The sequence below is a fragment of the Heloderma suspectum genome, chromosome 5 (assembly GCF_057233095.1).
Source record: "Heloderma suspectum isolate Gila_16-S chromosome 5, 16-S_ref, whole genome shotgun sequence".
In the NCBI taxonomy this organism is placed as follows: domain Eukaryota; kingdom Metazoa; phylum Chordata; class Lepidosauria; order Squamata; family Helodermatidae; genus Heloderma; species Heloderma suspectum.
Window position 1 is genome coordinate 181,650,561 of NC_139462.1, and position 23,112 is coordinate 181,673,672.

General features: G+C 41.7%; 1 protein-coding gene across 1 annotated transcript in view; it reads right to left on the reverse strand.

Annotated features, from left to right (window-relative positions):
* Window positions 1–23,112, reverse strand: part of DNAH11 (dynein axonemal heavy chain 11) — a 231,691-nt gene that overhangs the window by 1,468 nt on the left and 207,111 nt on the right. The window contains exons 75-81 of the mRNA XM_084858589.1: window positions 21,007–21,198; window positions 11,528–11,647; window positions 3,404–3,646; window positions 2,290–2,472; window positions 2,088–2,203; window positions 927–1,039; window positions 28–168 (exon numbers count right to left, since the gene is read on the reverse strand). Coding sequence (XP_084714715.1) covers window positions 28–168; window positions 927–1,039; window positions 2,088–2,203; window positions 2,290–2,472; window positions 3,404–3,646; window positions 11,528–11,647; window positions 21,007–21,198 — 1,108 coding nt within the window. The remainder of the gene's footprint in view (window positions 1–27; window positions 169–926; window positions 1,040–2,087; window positions 2,204–2,289; window positions 2,473–3,403; window positions 3,647–11,527; window positions 11,648–21,006; window positions 21,199–23,112) is intronic.

Here is a 23,112-nt window from a genome sequence, read left to right on the forward strand (position 1 = left end):
CTGCTAGGTTAACTTCAGTAAACTTACCTTCCATAAAAAGGCCAAAGATATATGCTCCTTCCCTTGGAGGATGACCATAATCCTCTCTACTTTTTTTGGTAACATCTGTAGTCAGACACATCTTATCCAGAGACCAGTTGTTCTTCCGTGCCATGCTCTGCATTATCGCTTTCAAGAAGAAAGTGTTGGTATGTGAATGAATTGTTATAGCCTAAAGCTATTATTGTGAGTGGTTAAACAGGTAATTAGTTGTAAAGGAATAAAACATCTTCGCCTAATCTAGGACAAGAAGAAGCCCACATTTCCTTTAAAAAAATGTAGGGCTATTGTTTCTTGAGTTAGTTTTGTTCAGCTACAAAATGTTGCAGAAGCAATGTTTTCCCAGGTGTGGGGAGCAGTAATGTGATCCTTTCCGCACAGTTTTCCAATCCAGTTAGGAGCTATTAGCAATTGAGAACACCTAACGCTGTAGTGGATCGTGGAAATAACTTCTATTGCAATTAACAGGATCTAACTTTACGTAATGTTAGGGTATTTTTAAAACATTAATTATACTTCTGTCCCGGCTGTCAAGAGCAGCTTACAGAGAACTCCCACTGCTAGTGATCAGGTCCACACTGACTTATCTTCCCACAGTGCTATAGTGTCTGACACTCCTAGGTCATTTACCTGCCCCCTTGCTGATTATGTCATTTATTCATCAGTGCCTTGACTTCCAGTACCTTTAGCTCTGCTACGTCTTTAAATGAAGTGCTCTCATTTGTTCCATCTTTATTAATTCTAGCACTTTATGGCATTTCTAATGTAACTAGCTGTTAAGAACTATGAATACAAAGACAACCCTTAGCAAACCATTATGTAAAACTAGCTCTACTATGGGGTCTAATTTCTTTGACCTTTACATATGATGAACCGATACTACATACCAGTCAAAAAAGACTGAGGGTTAAAGAAGCCAGAAAGCCACACCACTGCAGGAAATACAAGATCTTGAGTCCAGGTATCAAGTTCTCGGCACCGTATAAGGAGGTCATTAAACCTGAAGAAAAACCAGCAGAGGAATTAAAAGTGACATGGGAAATGCTCATTTTAAACATTAGTCATATGTGATTTAGTATCAGTTTAGCTTGGTGTGGTTAGTGGGTAGCAGGTATGGTCTACCAGTCAGATTGCCCAATGAGGCAACACTGACATTATTAATATCTTATTTTTTAAAAAAAAATTAAATGACCATTTTTATGGATACCAGGACAGTATATGTTCAAAAACATCATATAATCTATGATGATAAAAGGCCGTCTGTCAGTCTCCATCAGCACCGTACTGTCAAGACCATGAAATGTAAACACCTGAAACTTGGCATACATACTAAGGGGAACCTAGGGAAGTACACCTCCAGGTTATTTTGTTTTTAAAATGCATTGTTTTTAATTTAAATATGTCCATGTGGTTGAAGCCTGCAGTAATATCTCCAGCGCCAAGGAAGAGACTTCCACAACCAGCACACAGCTTTGCAATTTGAAGCCAGATTATATTAGTAAGCCGAGGGACAGTTTGGCAGCAGCACCCTCCTCCCACAGGGGAATGGAGCGAACAGACCCTCCCTCTGGGCTGTTGGAATACACCATGGCAAGGGCCATGTTTAGGACTCCTAGCAGGCATGCCTTCCCTCAGATGGGGTGACCGCAATCTGCCCAACTCCTGACAGCTGCATAAGTTTGCTTGAAGGCTTTGCTTTATCAAACTAAGCTATTCCAACCCATGCAAAGCCAACTCCATTTATTAGTATACAGTAAAAGCAATAAAACATGCTGTTGTAGTTCACTTTGGATGCCTCTTGGAAAACGTTTGGAGGCAAGCTGTATCTTAAACCATAAGACATGCGATATATCAAAATTACCAATGACGCTATGCTGTCAGAAATCATAGTGTAGTTATATGTCCATTTCTAGGATGGAAGAGGGTCTTACTTATTTAAATGCCATGATAATGGTCCATATTTTTAATATGAAGATTTTTAATAGTATGGGAATCCCTGTAAGACAGCTGAACTGCTGCAATTTTTAAAGAATAAGGAATGTATTTACCATTGTGCAAGACTGTAAGTGGATGGATAAGCCAGTTTAGTCCATGCATCTGGCACCAGGTCATAAAACAGTGATGACTGCAAAGCTTCCATGGTAGAAGAAAATGTTAGCTCACCCTAAATGTTTAGAGAAAAAAATATTTAAATTCATATAGGCTCCTTCTTGATTCTAACTTCTTTTATAATACATATATTTCTCTTACTTTCAGACCAAGGTCTAGTTGCTTAAGTGACCGCCGTATCTCTCGAATGAGAATGTTCATTCTCTCACATTCTTGAAAACAAACAAGAATATATGGGCTTCGTATAGCAGACTTTTGCATTATTTCCGCCATGTTAAACTCCTCTGGCAGCTTCTCCAAAATTTCATCCAGGACATTCTTCACCTTAACATATGAATAAAAAAGAAAATAAAGATTGCTTGGCCATGCACATGTTCTCTTGAATTTACCTCCAGTATGTGCCTTACAGACGGGCTTGTGGTTAGAATACTTGTTTCTTAAGATAATATAGCCTGTTCATGCACTGTTCATGGTCATATATAATTTTTCATTTAAATTAGATCAGTGATTCTCAAACTGCAAGGTGTCCACTATCTTAAGGGGTATGGGATAGCAAACTTTCAGGAAGGGATAGGATCTTGAGGCAGATGGAGTCTTTTCCCCACCAGCAGCCAAGACTGTTGAGTTGAATGGCCTGTAGCAGTGGTGTATCATAGTTCATGGATGTGTGAGAGTGATTGCTCATCCACTTCCCAAATCAGGTTAGGATAGGGGGCAGGAGCCGCTGCTTTGCTTTGATGGACCCCCTTTCTAAAACTACACACAGGGAAAGAGAATGTCTTGTAGTCTTCTGCTACTATGTCCTAAGAACCAGACTCTTGTCAATGTCAACAGGCAGCACGCATACCTGTAGAACAGATTGTTGGTGCTGGAGTGAAGAGAGTCAAGAAGTTAAAGTTTAAAGGTAAAGGTTAGAATTTAAAAAACCTTGAGACATACTGAGTTAGACTGATTTGTAATCTCAGGGATATAAGGCCAGGTATGCAAAACTCTGGTTTTCAAATTTGTTTTTTCATTTACTCATCACTCATGTCCACTACTCTTCCTGCAATGCGGCACTGGTATATGTCAAACTAAAGAAGCTGTTGGACCTACCTAGCAGCCAAAATGTTTTTGAGATTACCATATATTATTTATGATCATAGGTGGAAGAGCTTTTACTCAGAGATCCATTTAAATCCCCTATTATGGTTAACAATATATTAAGGGAGATGAGTTTATGGAACTAAGATTATGCAGAACACTGGAATCTCACCTTTTCTTCTGCTGACTGTCCTGCTTCCTCTCCAGCAATCAAATTTCTAGGTTGCATTTCCCAGAGAGTTTTGAAAAGGTTATCAGACAGAACTGTCAAGAAATCTATCTCGGCGTTAGGGTGGAGACCATATAGTACAGGGCTTTCAAGTGGCAGGATTTCATCTATGTACTTGTGATACCCGGAATAATCCAAATTGGGAGGAGCAAGGAAACCTGGAGCCAAAGCAAAGTCACCTTCAAGCTGTAGTTAGAAAAAGAATAATTATGTTCAGTATTTAATTCATTTTCTACCTTTCAGGCAAAGTTTATTCAAAGGCTGAAATACTGACTTCTAAAAGCTTAAGATGAATTTAAGTAGTGTAAGGCAGCCTTCCTCAACCTGGTGACCTCCAGATATTTTCAGATACAGCCACCATCATCCCCAGCTAACATGGTCTGGCTGGCTAGGGATCATGGGAATTGCAGTCAACACATCTGGACAGTGCCAGGTTGGGGAAGACTGGTGTAGGATTTAGTTGCTGTAGTAGTTACATGTGATGTTTTTGTGTTGGTGGGGATCACATTTTATTCTATTCCCTTTCCCTAGATAGTGTTCAAGGTAAAGCTTTTCATAAGGACCTTCATGGGCAGGCATCCCACTGACATACCTTTGATTGCATAAGAAATAAATTTAAGAAATAAAAGGCACATTCCAGCCCCATTCCACAAGGAACATATCAATTCTCCCTATGATAGGTGAACTGCAAAATGCTTTTCCATTCAGGGTAGGCAGAAGCACTTCCATATCTCACCTACAAGCATCTAGACAAGGCAGATCTCCAGATGTTTTGCTTCAACTCCCAGAAGCCCCTGTCAGCACACCAATGGTCAGGAATGCTGGGAGTTGAAGTCCACAACATCTGGAGATCTACTTTCAGCCCACCCCTGATGTAGGAGACCATTCCTCAACAAACACTCTGATGTACAGGCTGCTAGGTATAAGAGAAGTATCACACATGAGACCTGCAGATTCTTGCAGGAAAGGTGGGAGAGGGCCATGAACTGTAGTGCTCAGGGTTTGAGCCAGCCATGACCCCCTCCGGGATACTACAAGCTGTACGGGGCTCAAGCCAGTTATTCCCCCACCCCTTTTCAGTTTTTTTTTCCCAACTGACATTCAGCATTCTATGTCTCCCAAAGGCCACTGAGCATGCTTAGTCCTCATTGGACTATTTTGGACAGTGGGCAGATAGGGTTGACCCTTTGGTTATACTTCTGTATAAATTGGGGTACCCATGAGCATGGTGATACCTCCCATCTTGTTTCTCAGCAGCCTTGTTTTGACTCCAATCCTGTTGCCACCCAATCACCTGAGCTCAGTAATGGAGAGATTGAATTAAAGCAGATGAAGGAAACATGGTTCAAAACAAGCACTTTTAGAAGTCTCCAAACCCATTTCTGCCATAGACAGTTCCACATGTTATCATGGCTGGGTACATGCATCTTTTCCCCTTTATGGATCACTGCCTTGTTGTGACGAAGGGGCTTGCATAACTCAGTGAAGCCGTAAGCTATGCCGTGCAGGGCCACCCAAGACGGACAGGTCATGGCAGAGAGTTCTGACAAAATGTGGTCCACTGGAGAAGGAAATGGCAACCCACTCCAGGATTCTTGCCAAGAAATCCCCATGGAACGTATCACAAGGCTAAAAGATATGACGCCGGAAGATGAGCCCCTCAGGTCAGAAGGTGTCCTATATACTACTGGGGAAGAGCAGAGGGAATTTCCAAGTAGCACCAGAAAGAGTGAAGTGGCTGGGCCAAAGCCGAAAGGACACTCAGCTGTGGATGTGTCTGGTGGTGAAAAGAAAATCCGATGCTGTAAAGAACAATATTGTTTAGGAACCTGGAATGTCAGATCAATGAATCAAGGTAAGCCGGAGGTGGTCAAACATGAGATGGCAAGATTGAACATCGACATCTTGGGAATCAGCGAACTAAAATGGATAGGCATGGGCGAATTTAATTCAGGTGACCATCATATCTACTACTGTGGGCAAGAATCCCTGAGAAGAAATGGAGTAGCACTCATAGTCAACAAAAGGGTGGGAAAAGCAGTACTGGGGTACAATCTCAAAAACGCTAGAATGATCTCAGTACGAATCCAAGGCAAACCATTCAACATCACAGTAATTCAAGTCTATGCCCCAACCACTGAGGCCGAAGAAGCTGAGGTTGATCGGTTCTATGAAGACCTACAACACCTTCTAGAACTAACACCAAAAAAAGATGTCCTCTTCATCATAGGGGATTGGAATGCTAAAGCAGGAAGTCAAGAAATCACCGGGATAACAGAAAAGCATGGCCTTGGTGTACAAAATGAAGCAGGACAAAGGCTAATAGAGTTTTGCCAAGAGAACACGCTGATCATAGCAAACACTCTTTTCCAACAGCACAAGAGACGACTCTACACAGGGACATCACCACATGGTCAATATCGAAATCAGATTGATTATGTCCTTTGCAGCCAAAGATGGAGAAGCTCTATACAGTCAGTAAAAACGAGACCTGGAGCTGACTGTGGCTCAGATCATGAGCTTCTTGTTGCAAAATTTCGGCTTAAATTGAAGAACATAGGGAAAACCACTAAACCATTCCGGTATGACCTAAATCATATCCCTTATGAATATACAGTGGGGGTGAGGAATAGATTTAAGGGATTAGACCTGATAGACAGAGTGCCTGAGGAACTATGGACGGAGGTCCGTAACACTGTTCAGGAGGCAGCAACTAAATCCGTCCCAAAGAAAAAGAAATGCAAGAAAGCAAAGTGGCTGTCTGATGAGGCGTTACAAGTAGCTGAGGAAAGAAGGGAAGTGAAAAGCAATGGAGAAAGGGGAAGGTATATCCAACTGAATGCAGAGTTCCAGAGAATAGCAAGGAGAGATAAGAAGGCCTTCTTACATGAACAATGCAAAGAAATCGAGGAAAACAACAGAATGGGAAAGACTAGAGATCTCTTCAAGAAAATTGGACATCTCAAGGTAACGTTTTGTGCGAAGACGGGCATGATAAAGGACAAAGAAGGCAGGGACCTAACAGAAGCAGCTGAGATTAAGAAGAGGTGGCAAGAATACACAGAAGAACTATACAGGAAAGATCTGAATGTCCCTGATAGCCATGATAGTGCGGTCACTGAACTTGAGCCGGGCATCCTCGAGAGTGAAGTCAAGTGGGCCTTAGGAAGCATTAGTAACAACAAAGCTAGCGGAGATGACAGTCTTCCAGCTGAGCTATTTAAAATCCTAAAAGATGATGCTGTTAAAGTGCTGTACTCAATATGCCAACAAATTTGGAACTCTCAACAGTGGTCACAAGACTGGAAAAGGTCAGTTTACATTCCAATTCCAAAGAAGGGCAACGCCAAAGAGTGTTCAAACTACCGTACAACTGTGCTCATTTCACATGCCAGCAAGGTGATGCTCAAAATCCTACAAGCAAGGCTTCAGCAGTATGTGAACCGAGAACTACCGGAAGTACAAGCTGGGTTTCGAAGAGACAGAGGAACTAGAGATCAAATCGCCAACTTTCGCTGCATCATGGAGAAAGCAAGAGAATTCCAGAAAAACGTCTATTTCTGCTTCATTGACTACGCTAAAGCCTTTGATTGTGTGGATCACAACAAACTGTGGCAAATTCTGAAAGAGATGGGAGTACCAGACCACCTTACCTGTCTCCTGAGAAACCTGTACGAGGGTCAAGAAGCAACAGTAAGAACCGGACATGGAACAACCGATTGGTTCAAAATTGGGAAAGGAGTACGACAAGGCTGCATATTGTCGCCCCGCTTATTTAACTTATATGCAGAGTACGTCATGAGAAATTCTGGGTTGGATGAATCACAGGTCAGAATTAAGATAGCTGGGAGAGTTATCAACAACCTCCAATATGCAGACGATACCACCCTAATGGCAGAAAGCGAAGAGGATCTAAAGAGCCTCTTGTTGAGGGTGAAAGAGGAGAGTGCAAAAGCTGGTTTGAAACTCAACATTAACAAAACTAAGATCATGGCATCTGGCCCCATCACTTCCTGGCATATGAAAGGGGAAGAAATGGAAGCAGTGACAGATTTTATTTTCTTGGGCTCCAAGATCACCGCAGACGGTGACTGTAGCCATGAAATTAAAAGACGCTTGTTCCTTGGGAGGAAATCTATGGCAAACCTAGACAGCATAGTAAGAAGCAGAGACATCACCTTGCCGACAAAGGTCCGCATAATCAAAGCTATGGTTTTCCCAGTAGTAACGTATGGCTGTGAGAGCTGGACTATAAGGAAGGCTGAGCGCCGAATTGATGTTTTCGAACTGTGGTGCTGGAGAAGACTCTTACGAGTCCCCTGGACTGCAAGGAGGTCCAATCAGTCCATCCTAAAGGAAATCAACCCTGAGTGCTCATTGGAAGGACAGATACTGAAGCTGAAATATTTTGGCCACCTAATGCGAAGAGAAAACTCTCTGGAAAAGATCCTGATGCTGGGAAAGACTGAAGGCAAAAGGAGAAGGGGATGGCAGAGGATGAGATGGCTAGATAGCATCACTGATGCAATGAATATGGACTTGAGCACGCTCCGGGAGAGAGTGGAGGACAGGAAGGCCTGGCGTGCTATGGTCCATGGGGTCACGAAGAGTCGGACACGACTGAACGACTGATCAACAACAACAACACATGCATCTTTTAAACATCTATGGAATTGCATCTGGGAAGCTGAGCCCAATCAGGTTTCATAAAGACATGCTCATAGGTGTTTAAATATGCATGTGCATATGACACCTACATGTTGTGTGCTTGCTATGGGGAAACACCAATATTTTCATAACACCTGCAGCTGCCTTTACTGACTGGCCTCGTATAAGTAACACTTTCTCAGTACTGGTTTCTCATTCCTAAAAGGAGGGCAGTAATTACCTTTCTTCTAGTAGAGCTGCAAAGGGTGGAGGTGGTGGGATTATAAAACTGATAAGTAACAAAGTCAGTTAAAGACTTTCTTTACTTCCAGTAGGGATTCCTTCTGTATTGTATCTATATTTTTTATTATATTTTTTATTAATAGAATTATGTGTTCTTTATCGTCAGTTCCGTTTCTGTAAACACACAGACTGGGTCTGGATGTTCTCATAGGGAGAAGAAGCCACTGTGGCTTCTCCCCGCACCCCCGCATGTGCTGAGTGCGCAACTGCCCTTTACATAATTACCCGGGTTGCAGTGCATGTTGGTATGTCATCTGAACCTGATGCACGGTCGGGATGGCTTCATACCCATCCTACAACCCATGACATGCAGTAGAGGTTGTAGGGTGGGTACAAAGCCAGCCACGCTGCTCCACGCACCAGGTTGGGATGACACGCCAACCTGCACCGCAGCGCAGGTAATTATGTAAATGGCAGTAGTGCACACAGCATGTGCGGAGGCCGGGCGAGAAGCCAGAATGGCATCTTCTCCCTATGCGATCGTCCAAACACCCCCACAGTGTTTGCCTTAACTAAGATGCTGCTGATAATGGCTTATATTTTATTTATTAAAATATTTTTACCCAATCTTTCCATCCAAGCAGGTGGCTTAGCAATAATTAAAGTAGGTTTTTCCTTTGGCAAAAAATATGTCTAAACCCCCACATATACCGTGTTGAAAATTTCAGTGCTACACACTACCATGCTTTATTGATTACTTCATGACTAAATGCAACTTTAACCTATAACCAATGCAAATGCATTCAAGACAAGCCAGATCTCAGCTAGGCATAAGATGAGATAATTGTGGTTTATCTGTTGACCTTTGTTTACCTGTCTGTCATTCTCTGAAGGAATTTTTTGTTTCCTTTGGTGTACTTAGGGAGAGACCATTGTCCAATTAAACTGAAATGCATTATTTTGTTTCTGAATACTTAAGCAGACCTGCACTCAGGGTTTGTTAACAAAGGGCATCTAATTCCAGCCATTTCTTGCAGGTTTCGTACCTATATTTGACACATATTTGAATGGAAGTTCAGACTTGTGAAGGTTAATGGACTGCCTAGTCTAGAAATAGTAATACTTAGCCATAGGCTACATGTAGAGGAGGTACCAATGGAATAAGCTCCCCACACTTCCCCCTTGACCTCAGCTGTCATTTAGAAAAGTCAGCTTCTGTGGAGGTCAGAAGTACAGTAGTGTTTATCCTTCCCATCTCCATGGTAACTCACTCCTGGGCCTTCCAATTGACTTCCAATTGTGTTAAACTGAATGCGGCTTTGTGACATATGAAAACCTACTCATTAAGGAATGAATAGATGCAAGCAAACTCACTCCACTTCAAACCACAGCACTTACTTCCAACTACAGCATGAACCAGTGAAGATGGAATGGCCTCAAGGCTATCTGTGTTCCGTACCATAAATGAACTTTTCGTGCTATACTTGCCATACCCTACCCCCTCAAAATAAATGGCTAACTTTTGGAAAAGGTAGTTTACTCAGGTTGCATTCTAGTCCAGTCTGTCTTCATTCAATAAGTATCCATTATTACCATTAATAATACAATGTCATCTTTTATACATATTCCCATTGTACAAATTCACAATATTATTCCAGACAGTCGATAATTACTTACACTGACATGGTTTGCATGACCACCATGGGTTGAACAAACCATGGTGGCTTGTTTAAGTTGCAGTGTGTGCTGGGTGCCATTTGCTTAATCACCTACCCAGGCAGAGCTTATTATGTCAGCCAAACCCAGGTGGCATAGCTTCTTGGAGTGGGAAACAACCCTCAAATAATCTAACAACAGCCCACGGGTTATTTGAGGGTTGTTTCCCCCTCCAAGCAAACATGCTGCCCCGGTTTAGATGACACAACAAGCCACACTTGGGCAGGTGATTAGGCTTGTTTAACCCACAGTGATCATGCAAACTGGCCCATTAACCATGAACAACCCACAGTTCACAACCCAGTAACAAACCATGGGTTCTCTTCGTGGGTTGTTTGTGATTAACCAACCTGGTATGCCAGCGTGGCTGGGTTCATACAACACAACAACCCACACCAAAAGGAAATTAATGCTGTAATACAGGTTTTGCCAGTTGGTGGCTTTTGGAATCTGGCACTGCGCACTGCTTTTGGCCTAGGCAATGCCATTCTGTGAGCTCCTCACTCAGGAAGTGTTGGCCAGGCCAAAAAGCAGTGAGAGTGCTGCTTTCTGCTTCTTACTTCCCATCAATAACCAGAATCCCATCTCCTTACAAGAAACAGTGCCTGCCACCCTGGGTAGATACATTCCCCATGGTCAAACTGCTCAGAAGGGGACAACAGGGACAATAATATCATGGCTTGGAAGGGAGAAGGGATCTGCCTCCCATGCAGATCGGCTAGGAAGAGATTTGTGCCAGTTGAGAGTCTTGTGTGGTTCCCTGGACCAGTACTGGAGACCAGATCAGAACTCCATCTGGATGTACATGTGGTACCCATGAACAAAACGTGTTGTAAAATTACATCTGATATGTCTGCTGTATCCTTTCCTTGATAAGGAAATGACCACTGCCAGCCATGCACTGGTAACCTATAGTACACTCTCCATGGAGCTTCCCTGAAGGTTTTGAAAACTGCTGCTAATGCAGAGTGCTGCTGCCCATCTGTCAGTGAGATAATCTATACCTATTCTTTCTTGCTCAATTACACGGGCTGCCAATTAACTTCCAGAAATATACTTCCTATAGCAGGGATAGGAAACTTTGGTCCTCTAGCTGGTTTGGACTTCAAATCCCAGAAGTCCCAGCCAGTATGGCCAATGTTGAGATTATGGGAGTTGTAGTCTAAGAATCAGAAGGACCAAAGGTTCCCCAAAGGTTCTGTTCTATAGGGTAAGGCCTTTAAATTTTCAACATTTTAAAAAGAACTGCTCTGTTTCAAAAGCCATGCTATCAGAATATATAAGAATATGTAATTGTATGCATCTAACAACTAGCTAAAGATATACTTTTGGACAGTCAATGTAAAGGAAGACTATTATGGTCTTCCCACTAAAGCTAAAGAGGAAATCATTTATAATTTTATGGTACGTTTCATAAATATTTCCTGCTTATGATTTCCCCCCATATCTATAAATTATTACCAGAGAAGGACTCATAAATTCTTCTAAATACATCTGGCAGAGTCTGCGGTCCCACTCATCAGTGATGTGTCCACCATACATAATCTCACCAAAGAGATAACGCAAATCTTCCCATGGAACCTATGGAACATAATGGAATGTATAATTAAAGAATCAGACAGCTTTCTAAAAGGACAAACCAAATTCACTGGTAATAGCACTGGAATGACAAAACACTGACTTCATCAGCACAAAAAGAAAAATCAACATACTGTCCCTAGAGATATCAATAATTACGGTGCTGTGTCTGTATGTGTGTGTTTTACAACAGAATCATACCGGGAGCACTGGCCCAACCTGCTGCAGCCATGTGATGTCCAGGGTTGGATTGCCATCCTCAGTTGTTACCCTCAGTTGGCAGGTAGGGGTGTGTGTGTGTGTACGTGCACACACGTGAGTACACACACAGGTATAGAGGAAAAATTTTAAACTGTGGGAACAAAATGGCTGTGAAATGCAGAAAGACATTTGATTCTGTTTGCTTAGGCAAATGGTTTGAGACAATGGTTTTCTGTCCAAGGTATTAATTAACTTAGCAAACTAGGATGATTGTGTTATTACCAATTACTGCTGCAGTGAATGATCACTTTACTTATCTTCAGCTTTACACAGAATTGTCACAGACTGTACTTTGTTTATTCATTTCACAGCAATTGGGCCCCAACTGTTTACATTTTCCCCCTGTATACCCATGTATATACATGCCTGCAAACTGAGGATAACATTCCATGCAATGGATAAAGTGGATTCTAGTCCATGCCATAATAAATCTGGCAGTCTTTAAGGTGCTACAAGATTCCTTGTTGTTAACTTCCCTGTCTCAGAGGAAAGCTTTTTGGCAGCAACAAAATCCTTTAAAAACACTGTGTGAGACAAGATGGCCTAATGTGCTAACGAATAAAAATATTTTCTTATGTGGCCTTCAATAAAACATAAATTCTTATTGTCATGGAATAACGTGCTGAGTCTTATTTACAGAGACATTTCAGCTTGTATTGATTGATATATTTTGTAGATCATCTCAGTGGAAAATACAGAGTGACAAAAGTTTTAGTTTGATTTGAGATACACTGATGGTTTTCAGAAATAATGGAAGAAATATTTATCACCAGATACTCATTTGAAAGTTAAGTTAATTGTAGGACTCAGATCATAATGCAGTTCCACTAGCTTGTGATTAATTATAAGGAGATCATAGAATCAGAGTGTTGGAAGGACCTTCTATGCTGTATTCAGAAAGATGTTTTATTTAAAAAGTCAATGCTACATTTGAAAAATAAATACATTGGCAAGCAAGTTTTACTCCCTAGCCTTGATTTACAAAATGTATCAGTTTTTATGATAAAACCATTCTAGACATGAACTTTACACCCCCAGGGGCAGTATTTGTCTCCGAACAGTTCAAATAAAAACTTAATTATAGGCCTTGTATATTGCATGATGAGACAGAACAGAGCAAGTAAAATAACTGCAGCTATTGCAGTGTGGTTGGTGCCAGAGTATTTCAATTTCAATAAATGAATATTTAAATGCATCTTTTTTACAAACTGTATTGAGCTCAACAACAAAATAGATTATTAGACTAAAGATCTAAGACAACTAATTCTGAATTCAAATTAGACAAATTTGGGTGTAAAATACAAGCCAACTATTACATGTTAAATAAGAATTTGCTTTCCTTCATTGTACTATGTAATATTCTGTTTCAAAGAGAACCTGATCTGTAGGCATTCCAGTTATTTAATAAATGTGATTCATTACCACTAGATTATCTGTGTTAGAGATAAAGGCTTTTGCAAATAAGATCTACACAATCTCTTTAGAGACTCCAAGGATTGTGCTACCATAGAATACATTATCAGAAATCATGATGGGACACAGTCAAAAGAACAGCAAATCGTGACAACAAAAACATCAAAGCATCAATGCTCAGTGCCTAAATGGATAAATTGCTCAAGTTTCCCCTCAAAGACATTAAAAAATTAAATTTATATCTTGCCTTGACCTTTTCAAAATTCTATAATGCTTAGCTTTTAGAACATCCTCCACAGACAAATGATGAGATTTAATTACTGTACATTTCAACATTTGTCTGGTAAGAATTGTTTTAAACTGTTAGCAAATTTAAATTGTCCACAAATATCTTCAAAATCTTGATCCCAAGCACCACATTTTATGCTTAAAGGCACCCAAACTCCTCATGTTCTCTTTGTTTAAAACAAAAATGCAGTATGGGAGAGAGATCCATTAGACCATTTTGATAAAGACACCTTGCAATGGATTCAGATTTATGCTGGATCAATTATTCTGAATGGAAATTGACTTCCTCAGCGCCTCCTTCCCACGGCAGCCCTTCCAGTTCTCTGAAAATGCTACACAGGATCTAGTTCTCACTGCCACTGTGGCTTAAACAAGCCATGGTGGCTTGTTTAAGCTGTGGCACATACCGGTGCATTTGCCTAATTACCCACCCGGGCGCAGCTTGTCGTGTCATCTGAACCCAGGTGGCATGTTTTGTTTGAGGGAGAAAACCTTCAAATAAGCTGTTTCATCTTTCCACTTTCAGGTTTTTGAAGCCCACTGGGTGACTTTGGGCCAGTCACTGATTCTCAGCCTGACCTATCTTACAGGGTTGTTGTGAGGATAAAAATGGAAAGGAGGCTCATGTATACCATCTTGTGCTTCTTGAAGAAAGAAGTAGGATACAAAAGTAATATATAAGTAAATAATGCTATTTACACCATTGCCACCTAATCCAGACAATTTACAGTCCAAAAAATAATCCCTGCTTATAGCTTCAGTTAGACGGACTCTGATATCAGAGTCTATTGTGGACTATCAAAAGAATACGGCATTAGGTACATTGCTTTTTCTCCACTCTTGAGACCTCATTTCTTGAGAGCTAGAGAGGTTTGGGCTATACCAAAGTAATCAACAATCCTGGGATCTCATGGCCTATTGCAAAGTAAGTAGCTGATGTCTTGAGTGGCAAACCTACATGGAGAATTGAAATTTGCAAAATGAGACTGACAATGTAATTAAAGAAATAAGTGTAATAGACAAGATTTGTATCAGCCACCTTAGGACTGCATAAAGTTGTGCATTATAAATGGCTTGTACTATTACATAATAGTGTAATATGTAACCACCAGTAAATCTCTAATATGCAAATATTAGAAATAGGAAAAGACAGTGTGTTTCTCCTTTATTATGTTGTGCTTCCCACATTCCAGCATACTTAAGTGCAACAGTTTGGAATGCACAAAGGTTCACTGGCAAAGAAAAACAGACCCTACCCTAACAGATACTGTTTATTGTTGTTGTTGTTGTTGTTCAGTCGTGTCCGACTCTTCGTGACCCCATGGACCATAGCACGCCAGGCCTTCCTGTCCTGCGCTCTCTCCCGGAGCGTGCTCAAGTTCATATTCATTGCATCCGTGATGCTATCTAGCCATCTCATCCTTTGCCGTCCCCTTCTCCTTTTGCCTTCAGTCTTTCCCAGCATCAGGGTCTTTTCCAGGGAGTTTTCTCTTCGCATTAGGTGGCCAAAATATTGGAGCTTCAGCTTTAGTATCTGTCCTTCCAATGAGCAGTCAGGGTTGATTTCCTTTAGGATGGACTGATTTGACCTCCTTGCAGTCCAGGGGACTCGTAAGAGTCTTCTCCAGCACCACAGTTTGAAAGCATCAATTCTTCGGCGCTCAGCCTTCCTTATAGTCCAGCTCTCACAGCCATACATTACTACTGGGAAAACCATAGCTTTGATTAGACGGACCTTTGTCGGCAAGGTGATGTCTCTGCTTCTTACTATGCTGTCTAGGTTGGCCATAGCTTTCCTCCCAAGGAGCAAGCGTCTTTTAATTTCATGGCTACAGTCACCGTCTGCAGTGATCTTGGAGCCCAAGAAAGTAAAATCTGTCACTGCTTCCATTTCTTCCCCATCTATATGCCAGGAAGTGATAGGGCCAGATGACATGATCTTAGTTTTTTTAATGTTGAGTTTCAAACCAGCTTTTGCACTCTCCTCTTTCACCCTCAACAAGAGGCTCTTGAGATCCTCTTCGCTTTCTGCCATTAGGGTGGTATCGTCTGCATATCGGAGGTTGTTGATAATTCTCCCGGCAATCTTAATTCCGACCTCTGATTCATCCAACCCGGCATTTCTCATGATGTACTCTGCATATAAGTTAAACAAGCAGGGTGACAATATGCAGCCTTGTCGTACTCCTTTCCCAATTTTGAACCAATCGGTTGTTCCATGTCTGGTTCTTACTGTTGCTTCTTGACCCTCGTACAGGTTTCTCAGGAGACAGGTAAGGTGGTCTGGTACTCCCATCACTTTAAGAATTTGCCACAGTTTGTTGTGATCCACACAATCAAAGGCTTTAGCGTAGTCAATGAAGCAGAAATAGACGTTTTTCTGGAATTCTCTTGCTTTCTCCATGATGCAGCGAATGTTGGCGATTTGATCTCTAGTTCCTCTGCCTCTTCGAAACCCAGCTTGTACTTCCGGTAGTTCTCGGTTCGCATACTGCTGAAGTCTAGCTTGTAGGATTTTGAGCATCACCTTGCTGGCATGTGAAATGAGCGCAATTGTGCGGTAGTTTGAACACTCTTTGGCGTTGCCCTTCTTTGGAATTGGAATGTAAACTGACCTTTTCCAGTCTTGTGGCCACTGTTGAGTGTTCCAGATTTGTTGGCATATTGAGTGCAGCACTTTAACAGCATCATCTTTTAGGATTTTAAATAGCTCGGCTGGAATACTGTCATCTCCGCTAGCTTTGTTGTTACTAATGCTTCCTAAGGCCCACTTGACTTCACTCTCGAGGATGTCCGGCTCAAGTTCAGTGACCGCACTCTCATGGCTATCGAGGTCATTCAGATCTTTCCTGTATAGTTCTTCTGTGTATTCTTGCCACCTCTTCTTAATCTCATCTGCTTCTGTTAGGTCCCTGCCTTCTTTGTCCTTTATCATGCCCGTCCTTGCACAAAACGTTCCCTTGAGATCTCCAATTTTCTTGAAGAGATCTCTAGTCTTTCCCATTCTGTTGTTTTCCTCGATTTCTTTGCATTGTTCATTTAAGAAGGCCTTCTTGTCTCTCCTTGCTATTCTCTGGAACTCTGCATTCAGTTGGGTATATCTTCCCCTTTCTCCTTTGCTTTTCGCTTCCCTTCTTTCGTGAGCTACTTGTAAAGCCTCATCAGACAGCCACTTGGCTTTCTTGCATTTCTTTTTCTTTGGGATTGAGTTGCTGCCTCCTGAACAATGTTACGGACCTCCGTCCATAGTTCCTCAGGACCTCTGTCTATCAGGTCTAATCCCTGAAATCTATTCCTCACCTCCACTGTATATTCATCAGGGATATGATTTAGGTCATACCTGAACGGTTTAGTGGTTTTCCTGACGTTCTTCTATTTAAGCCGAAATTTTGCAAGAAGCAGCTCATGATCTGAGCCACAGTCAGCTCCAGGTCTTGTTTTTACTGACTGTATGGAGCTTCTCCATCTTTGGCTGCAAAGGACATAATCAATCTGATTTCGATATTGACCATCTGGTGACGTCCATGTGTAGAGTCGCCTCTTGTGCTGTTGGAAAAGAGTGTTTGCTATGATCAGCGTGTTCTCTTGGCAAAACTCTATTAGCTTTTGTCCTGCTTCATTTTGTACACCAAGGCCATGCCTGCCTGTTATCCCGGTGATTTCTTGACTTCCTACTTTAGCATTCCAATCCCCTATGATGAAGAGGACATCTTTTTTTGGTGTTAGTTCTAGAAGGTGTTGTAGGTCTTCATAGAACCGATCAACCTCAGCTTCTTCGGCCTCAGTGGTTGGGGCATAGACTTGAATTACTGTGATGTTGAATGGTTTGCCTTGGATTCGTACTGAGATCATTCTATCATTTTTAAGATTGTACCCCAGTACTGCTTTTCCCACCCTTTTGTTGATTATGAGTGCTACTCCATTTCTTCTAAGGGATTCTTGCCCACAATAGTAGATATGATGGTCACCTGAATTAAATTCGCCCATGCCTGTCCATTTTAGTTCGCTGATTCCCAAGATGTCGATGTTCAATCTTGCCATCTCATGTTTGACCACCTCCAGCTTGCCTTGATTCATTGATCTGACATTCCAGGTTCCTAAACAATATTGTTCTTTACAGCATCGGATTTTCTTTTCACCGCCAGACACATCCACAGCTGAGTATCCTTTCGGCTTTGGCCCAGCCGCTTCACTCTTTCTGGCGCTACTTGGAAATACCCTCTGCTCTTCCCCAGTAGCATATTGGACACCTTCCGACCTGAGGGGCTCATCTTCCGGCGTCATATCTTTTAGCCTTGTGATACGTTCCATGGGGTTTTCTTGGCAAGAATCCTGGAGTGGGTTGCCATTTCCTTCTCCAGTGGACCACATTTTGTCAGAACTCTCTGCCATGACCTGTCCGTCTTGGGTGTCCCTGCACGGCATAGCTTATGGCTTCACTGAGTTACGCAAGCCCCTTCGCCACAACAAGGCAGTGATCCATGAAGGGGATACTGTTTATATCATACTGTAAAATAAAGCCAGTTTTACAATCAAAGTTGGTTGACTCCATGCCAATTTGTTTGAAAACAAAATAGAGCCACTGACAATTAAACCAGAGTTTTCTGAATGGGGGGGGGGTGAGCTGGGGGAGAAGTATATGTTTTTCTAAGTAAAGGACCTCAAAGGGGGCAACATTTTTACAAACTGGTAAATGGGGACTGTGCATGTGTATTACTCTCCTTTCTGCCAGTTTGAGTTCTCCCTGCTCTGCTCCTTTGCGGAAAGGATGTGTATGCATAGTTTTGTTTTTCATCAGAGGGCAGTCCAGGACGGTATGTCCTCACAATGGAGGGGTTCATCATCCTGCCTCCCAATTTCCCCAGTATGAGATGCTGATGCTGCTCCACCAGGCTCTGCAGGTTTGGAAAGCAAAGGCACAACACTTTGGGTGAATGACTGTGGTTTCCTGGCTGGTAGCCAAGTTTAGTCAGAGTGGGAGAGCCCCTGACCGTTGCTCCTGCTGGGATCCATGGCCATTTAAGGCAGGGGAGGGCTACTGCAGGAGGTCCAAGGGCCATTTTTACCCCCAAGAATCTCCCCCTTGCAGGCACCAATTTTTTTAAAAAAATATTATTTTCATGTTGTCCATAGTGGCTACAGAGTGCCTTGTGGTCACATTTAGCTTGTCTGCAATCTAATCTTGATCATTTTGATGCTCTGTAGTGGCCACAGAATGCTTAAAAGGTCAAAACTAGCTTGTTTGCTCCTTAGCTGCTATGGATGCCATAAAAAAAAAAAAAAGGAATTCGCAGGGCAGTGTGGAGCAGTGTGGACCATCATGGGGATTGTGGGGGCCACATTTGGTCCATGGGCCAAATGTTGCCCACCCATGATTGAAGCCAACCCACAAGTGAGGGACTTTCTTCCACTTTTTTCCTAGATCAAAGGAAGGACAGGTAAATTTCAGGGATCTTTTGCAACGTTTTGTTGCAAGTCCTTCTTGCATCACAAATGAAGCACTTCTTGAAATCATGACATCAAATATCACATTCACCATAACCCATTCACAGAAAATTGCCAGTTTTGTTCTTTTTAGTTTGGGGGAAGGAAAACTAAAACTAGTATGTAGTATGCAAAATTCATTCGTTATGATAGGAAACTTGGGTGGTTGAGTGCCTATTGATTTTGAAATAAAGTGGGACCACTCAAAAATAAGGAAGAGGTTTTTACGTGCTTGGAGGATGCCTGCAGACGTACATAAAATTAAAAGTAAAAGAAAAATATAGGTTTTTAAACATCCAAAAATGGCCCAGCATAGATTTGTGAACATGCAGGGTTCAGGCATTCTAAACTCATCTATTATCTGGAGAGGGGACTTCCACTTTACCCTCCCCCTCAACCTCTCCTCCGAAGAGGCCAGAACAGCATGCCAAGGCTCCTGCTCTGGGCTGGCTGGAGCTCTGAACAACAGCACTCGGGTTGGGGGGGGGGATACACTACAATACTTTGTTGCAGATTCAATTTATATGGAATAGTGTGTGTGTGTGTGTCTACAATTTAGCATTTTATATCCAATGATGGTTAACTTTTCTTTCTTTCTTTCTTTCTTTCTTTCTTTCTTTCTTTCTTCCCCATTGACCACCAATCCATTCTAAATTTACAGAGCAAGATAATCAGGATCTCTCAACAGTTAAGGCATGACTAATCCTAATTATATACTCAATGTAACAAGTTCCTTTCTGAATCAGACCAAGATCTACCTAGTCCAACATTCTTTACAAGAATCCCAGAAATTGGAGGCACTAGACACTTTTGTGTATATCATACAAACTCATTTAAAACACTTTAAAAAGCAATAGGGCTAACATAGCCCAGTTAATATCACAGCTGCTTCTATTAGGTAGGAACTGGCCCTGACCTGTGGAAATAATCTGCATGCAGAAACAGATTTCTATGCTGTTACAGCATGAGTGCAAAAACCAGCTGCAGTGAATGGGGAGCACAGTGCAGACACAAATCTCTTCCTCAGTGACTGGAACTACATACCAATCTCTGGATCACCTGTCTTCACACAGAAAAGTACCTGATCAGAATATCATTCAGTTACTGGCAAATTGTAGACAGGTATACAACTGGTAATTTTGTTAGACCAACTATGTTAGTGAAGTTAGCATGTTTTCAAGCTGCACTGTACTCATTCAGGCAGGAGGAAGAATTCTGGATAGGTTAGCAGGTTGCTAACTTCATATGTATGTATGTATGTATGTATGTACGTAATTGTCTTGACAAATGATATCACCTGAACAGTCCAGGATCCTCCAATTTCCTCCAATAGAGTAAATCACTCATCTAGTTTTAAACTTGAACTCAAGGGGAACATTCCTGAGAAAGTCACAACAAGGTGGCCTCCTTAATACATAATAATGACACACAAATGAAACGCACCATCATTTATACATGTGACGTGCTGTAAATTGCTTCCATCATCAGAATTAATTGTAGTGATTATTAATGTAATGTTATGAACTGTCAGGTCTGCTGTATGTAATTAGAGTTGTGCAAATGCTTCATTACCTGCCTAATGAATTTGGCATATATGCACATGTAAACCACTGTTTTTGTTAACATAATGAAGGACATTTTTATTTATTTATTAATTTATTTTAGCTAAGCCACTAGTGTGGAACCAGTTCAACCAAGGTTATGAAGCTTAAACATCCTCAGTGAGAAACCTTTGATCTGCTTGATTTGTATACCCAACAACAGATGTACATTTCAGCTACTTCACTAATTCTTTCAAAGGTAAATGTATTCCATCCTCTCTTGTTCACTTTTAAAAGCAAGGAAGGACCCCCCCCACACACACACACCCAATCTTGGCAAGAAGTCAAGTTCTTACTTGATTTCCTAATTCTTACTTTAGTGTTTGCCTCTAGATAGTTGTAAAGAACATTGACGCAGATGGTGAGATCTCCTACATTAAAAGGGTATCTTCGATTCCATCCTTGAGGTCCAAACTTGAGTCTCCCAGCAACACAGGTGTGAAAGTAGCAAAGAGAAAAGAAGATACTTTTAAACTCCTGCTCCCTGGCACATAATTCAAGCGTATCCTGTTAAGCAAAGAAATACAAAAATAGTGTTTGTATCACATCATCAACAGGCCATAGGACCTACATCTGTGGTTTCGTTATGAGGATGAATTATATTTTTCACACCATGACAGGTAAACTACAACACACAAAACCTATTAGCATATTCACTTTAGCACAAAGTTCAAATGAAAGTTAATGGAATTGTTACCATTGCAAGCGAACACTCTACGTATAATGGAATATTGGCACTACACTCCTATTCTTGGATATAGACCATACATTACATTATATTCGGCTGGTGGCATAACAAGAAACTACAACTGCATGCAACTTAGGGCAGTTTCTTACGTTGCACCCTTCCTGCATGGAGGTATCATCTGAGTAAGAAAATGCATGTACATCAGGTGTTTACAACTTGGCACCTACAAAGCTGAAAGCAGCTCATCAGCTGTGTGTGGCTTGATAAACTTTCTGTTATCCCAATCAGGGGCTTGATAAACCTGTTTTTGCTGCCTGTCTGTGACTGCAAGAACAGGAGGACTGAACAGGCTGTTGGGCTGGCTGTCGCATCATAAACTGTGCAGGCCTGATTTAAGTTATCTTATATGAAGCACATCATATGTGATTATTTGTCATAGGTGTACAAAATAGGTACCTGCTGTGCACATGGGCTGACCAGTCATGGCAAGATAAATCCTCTAGCTATAAAGCCGACTATGTTTTTTTTATAAGCTTTTTACCAGATTATGCTGAGGCTTTGGAAAACAGCCCCAGCAAAAGCTGGTAAAAAGTGGTGGGGAACCACATCTGGGTGAGGGGCTGAATGACCCCCCACACATAGACACATACGGCCCTCCAAGAACTGGATGATGTCAAGGTCACCCTGTCCCCTTTTGTTTGGAAAGATAAACATCCATCCTGCATCATTTACGGTCTGAAGATCTTATTGCTCTTGGTGCATTTGAAAGTACATCCTACAGTCATCAATTTAGTTTGGAGGCTTATCTAGATATAAGGATGGCCTATATTATTCTATATATTTGAAATAGCAGTATTGAATCTTTTTTCTTTCTTTCCTTTTTATTAATGGTGCTGTAAACGGTTATTGTGAATGGACATGTGTTTTTTTGTTATTCATTTTTAGATTGTTGTTGATTGTTTTCTCCCCTTTTTCTTTTGTTTGTTATAATTGAAAATACATTTAAAAAAATAAATAAAAGGTCTTCCTGTCCCCAGCCAAAGCACTGCCTGGGGCGCCACCTGGTGCTTTGGCCAGGACCACTTCACCCACCCCACGTCCTTCCCAAGGGGGAAAGTTGCAGAATGGGCAAAGCCACCCCAATTGAGGCAGCAGCTGGGCAAGTGCTCCAATGTCTGCCTTGGCAGCAGCCATTTCACCTGCTCCGCACCTTCCCCACAGGGGAGGACACAGCGCAGGCAAATCATTTAGTGAGCAGCGTGCTAAGGGGAATCTCCCACTTATTTCCAATCAGTGATAAGAAATAACAGAGAGATAATGGTTCCTTTCCCTCCCCACCCCACCAGCCTCCAGGGGGAGGGGGAGGAGCCAAAGCCATTGGGGACCAGATGGGGAACCTCTACAGAGTGGATTACGCTCGTGGGCCAGAGATTAATGGCACAGCAATACACCTGGTTTTATCTTTTCAAAAATCGTACTGCTGTTGACTGATTTTTAACTGTTTTATCTTGTATTGTATTTTTATTATCACTGGTCTTAGCCACCTTTGGTGCTATATGTAGAAAGGTGGGATATACATAGAAATAATGAACAAATTCAATGTATCCTAAAGCCCATCTAGCCATTAACCCATCATTGCCAAAGTGGTGTAGTGCTTAGAGTGTTCAACTGAGACTCTGCAGACCTGGGTTCTGGTCCCCACTCAGCCATGAAGCTCACTGGGTGACTTTGGG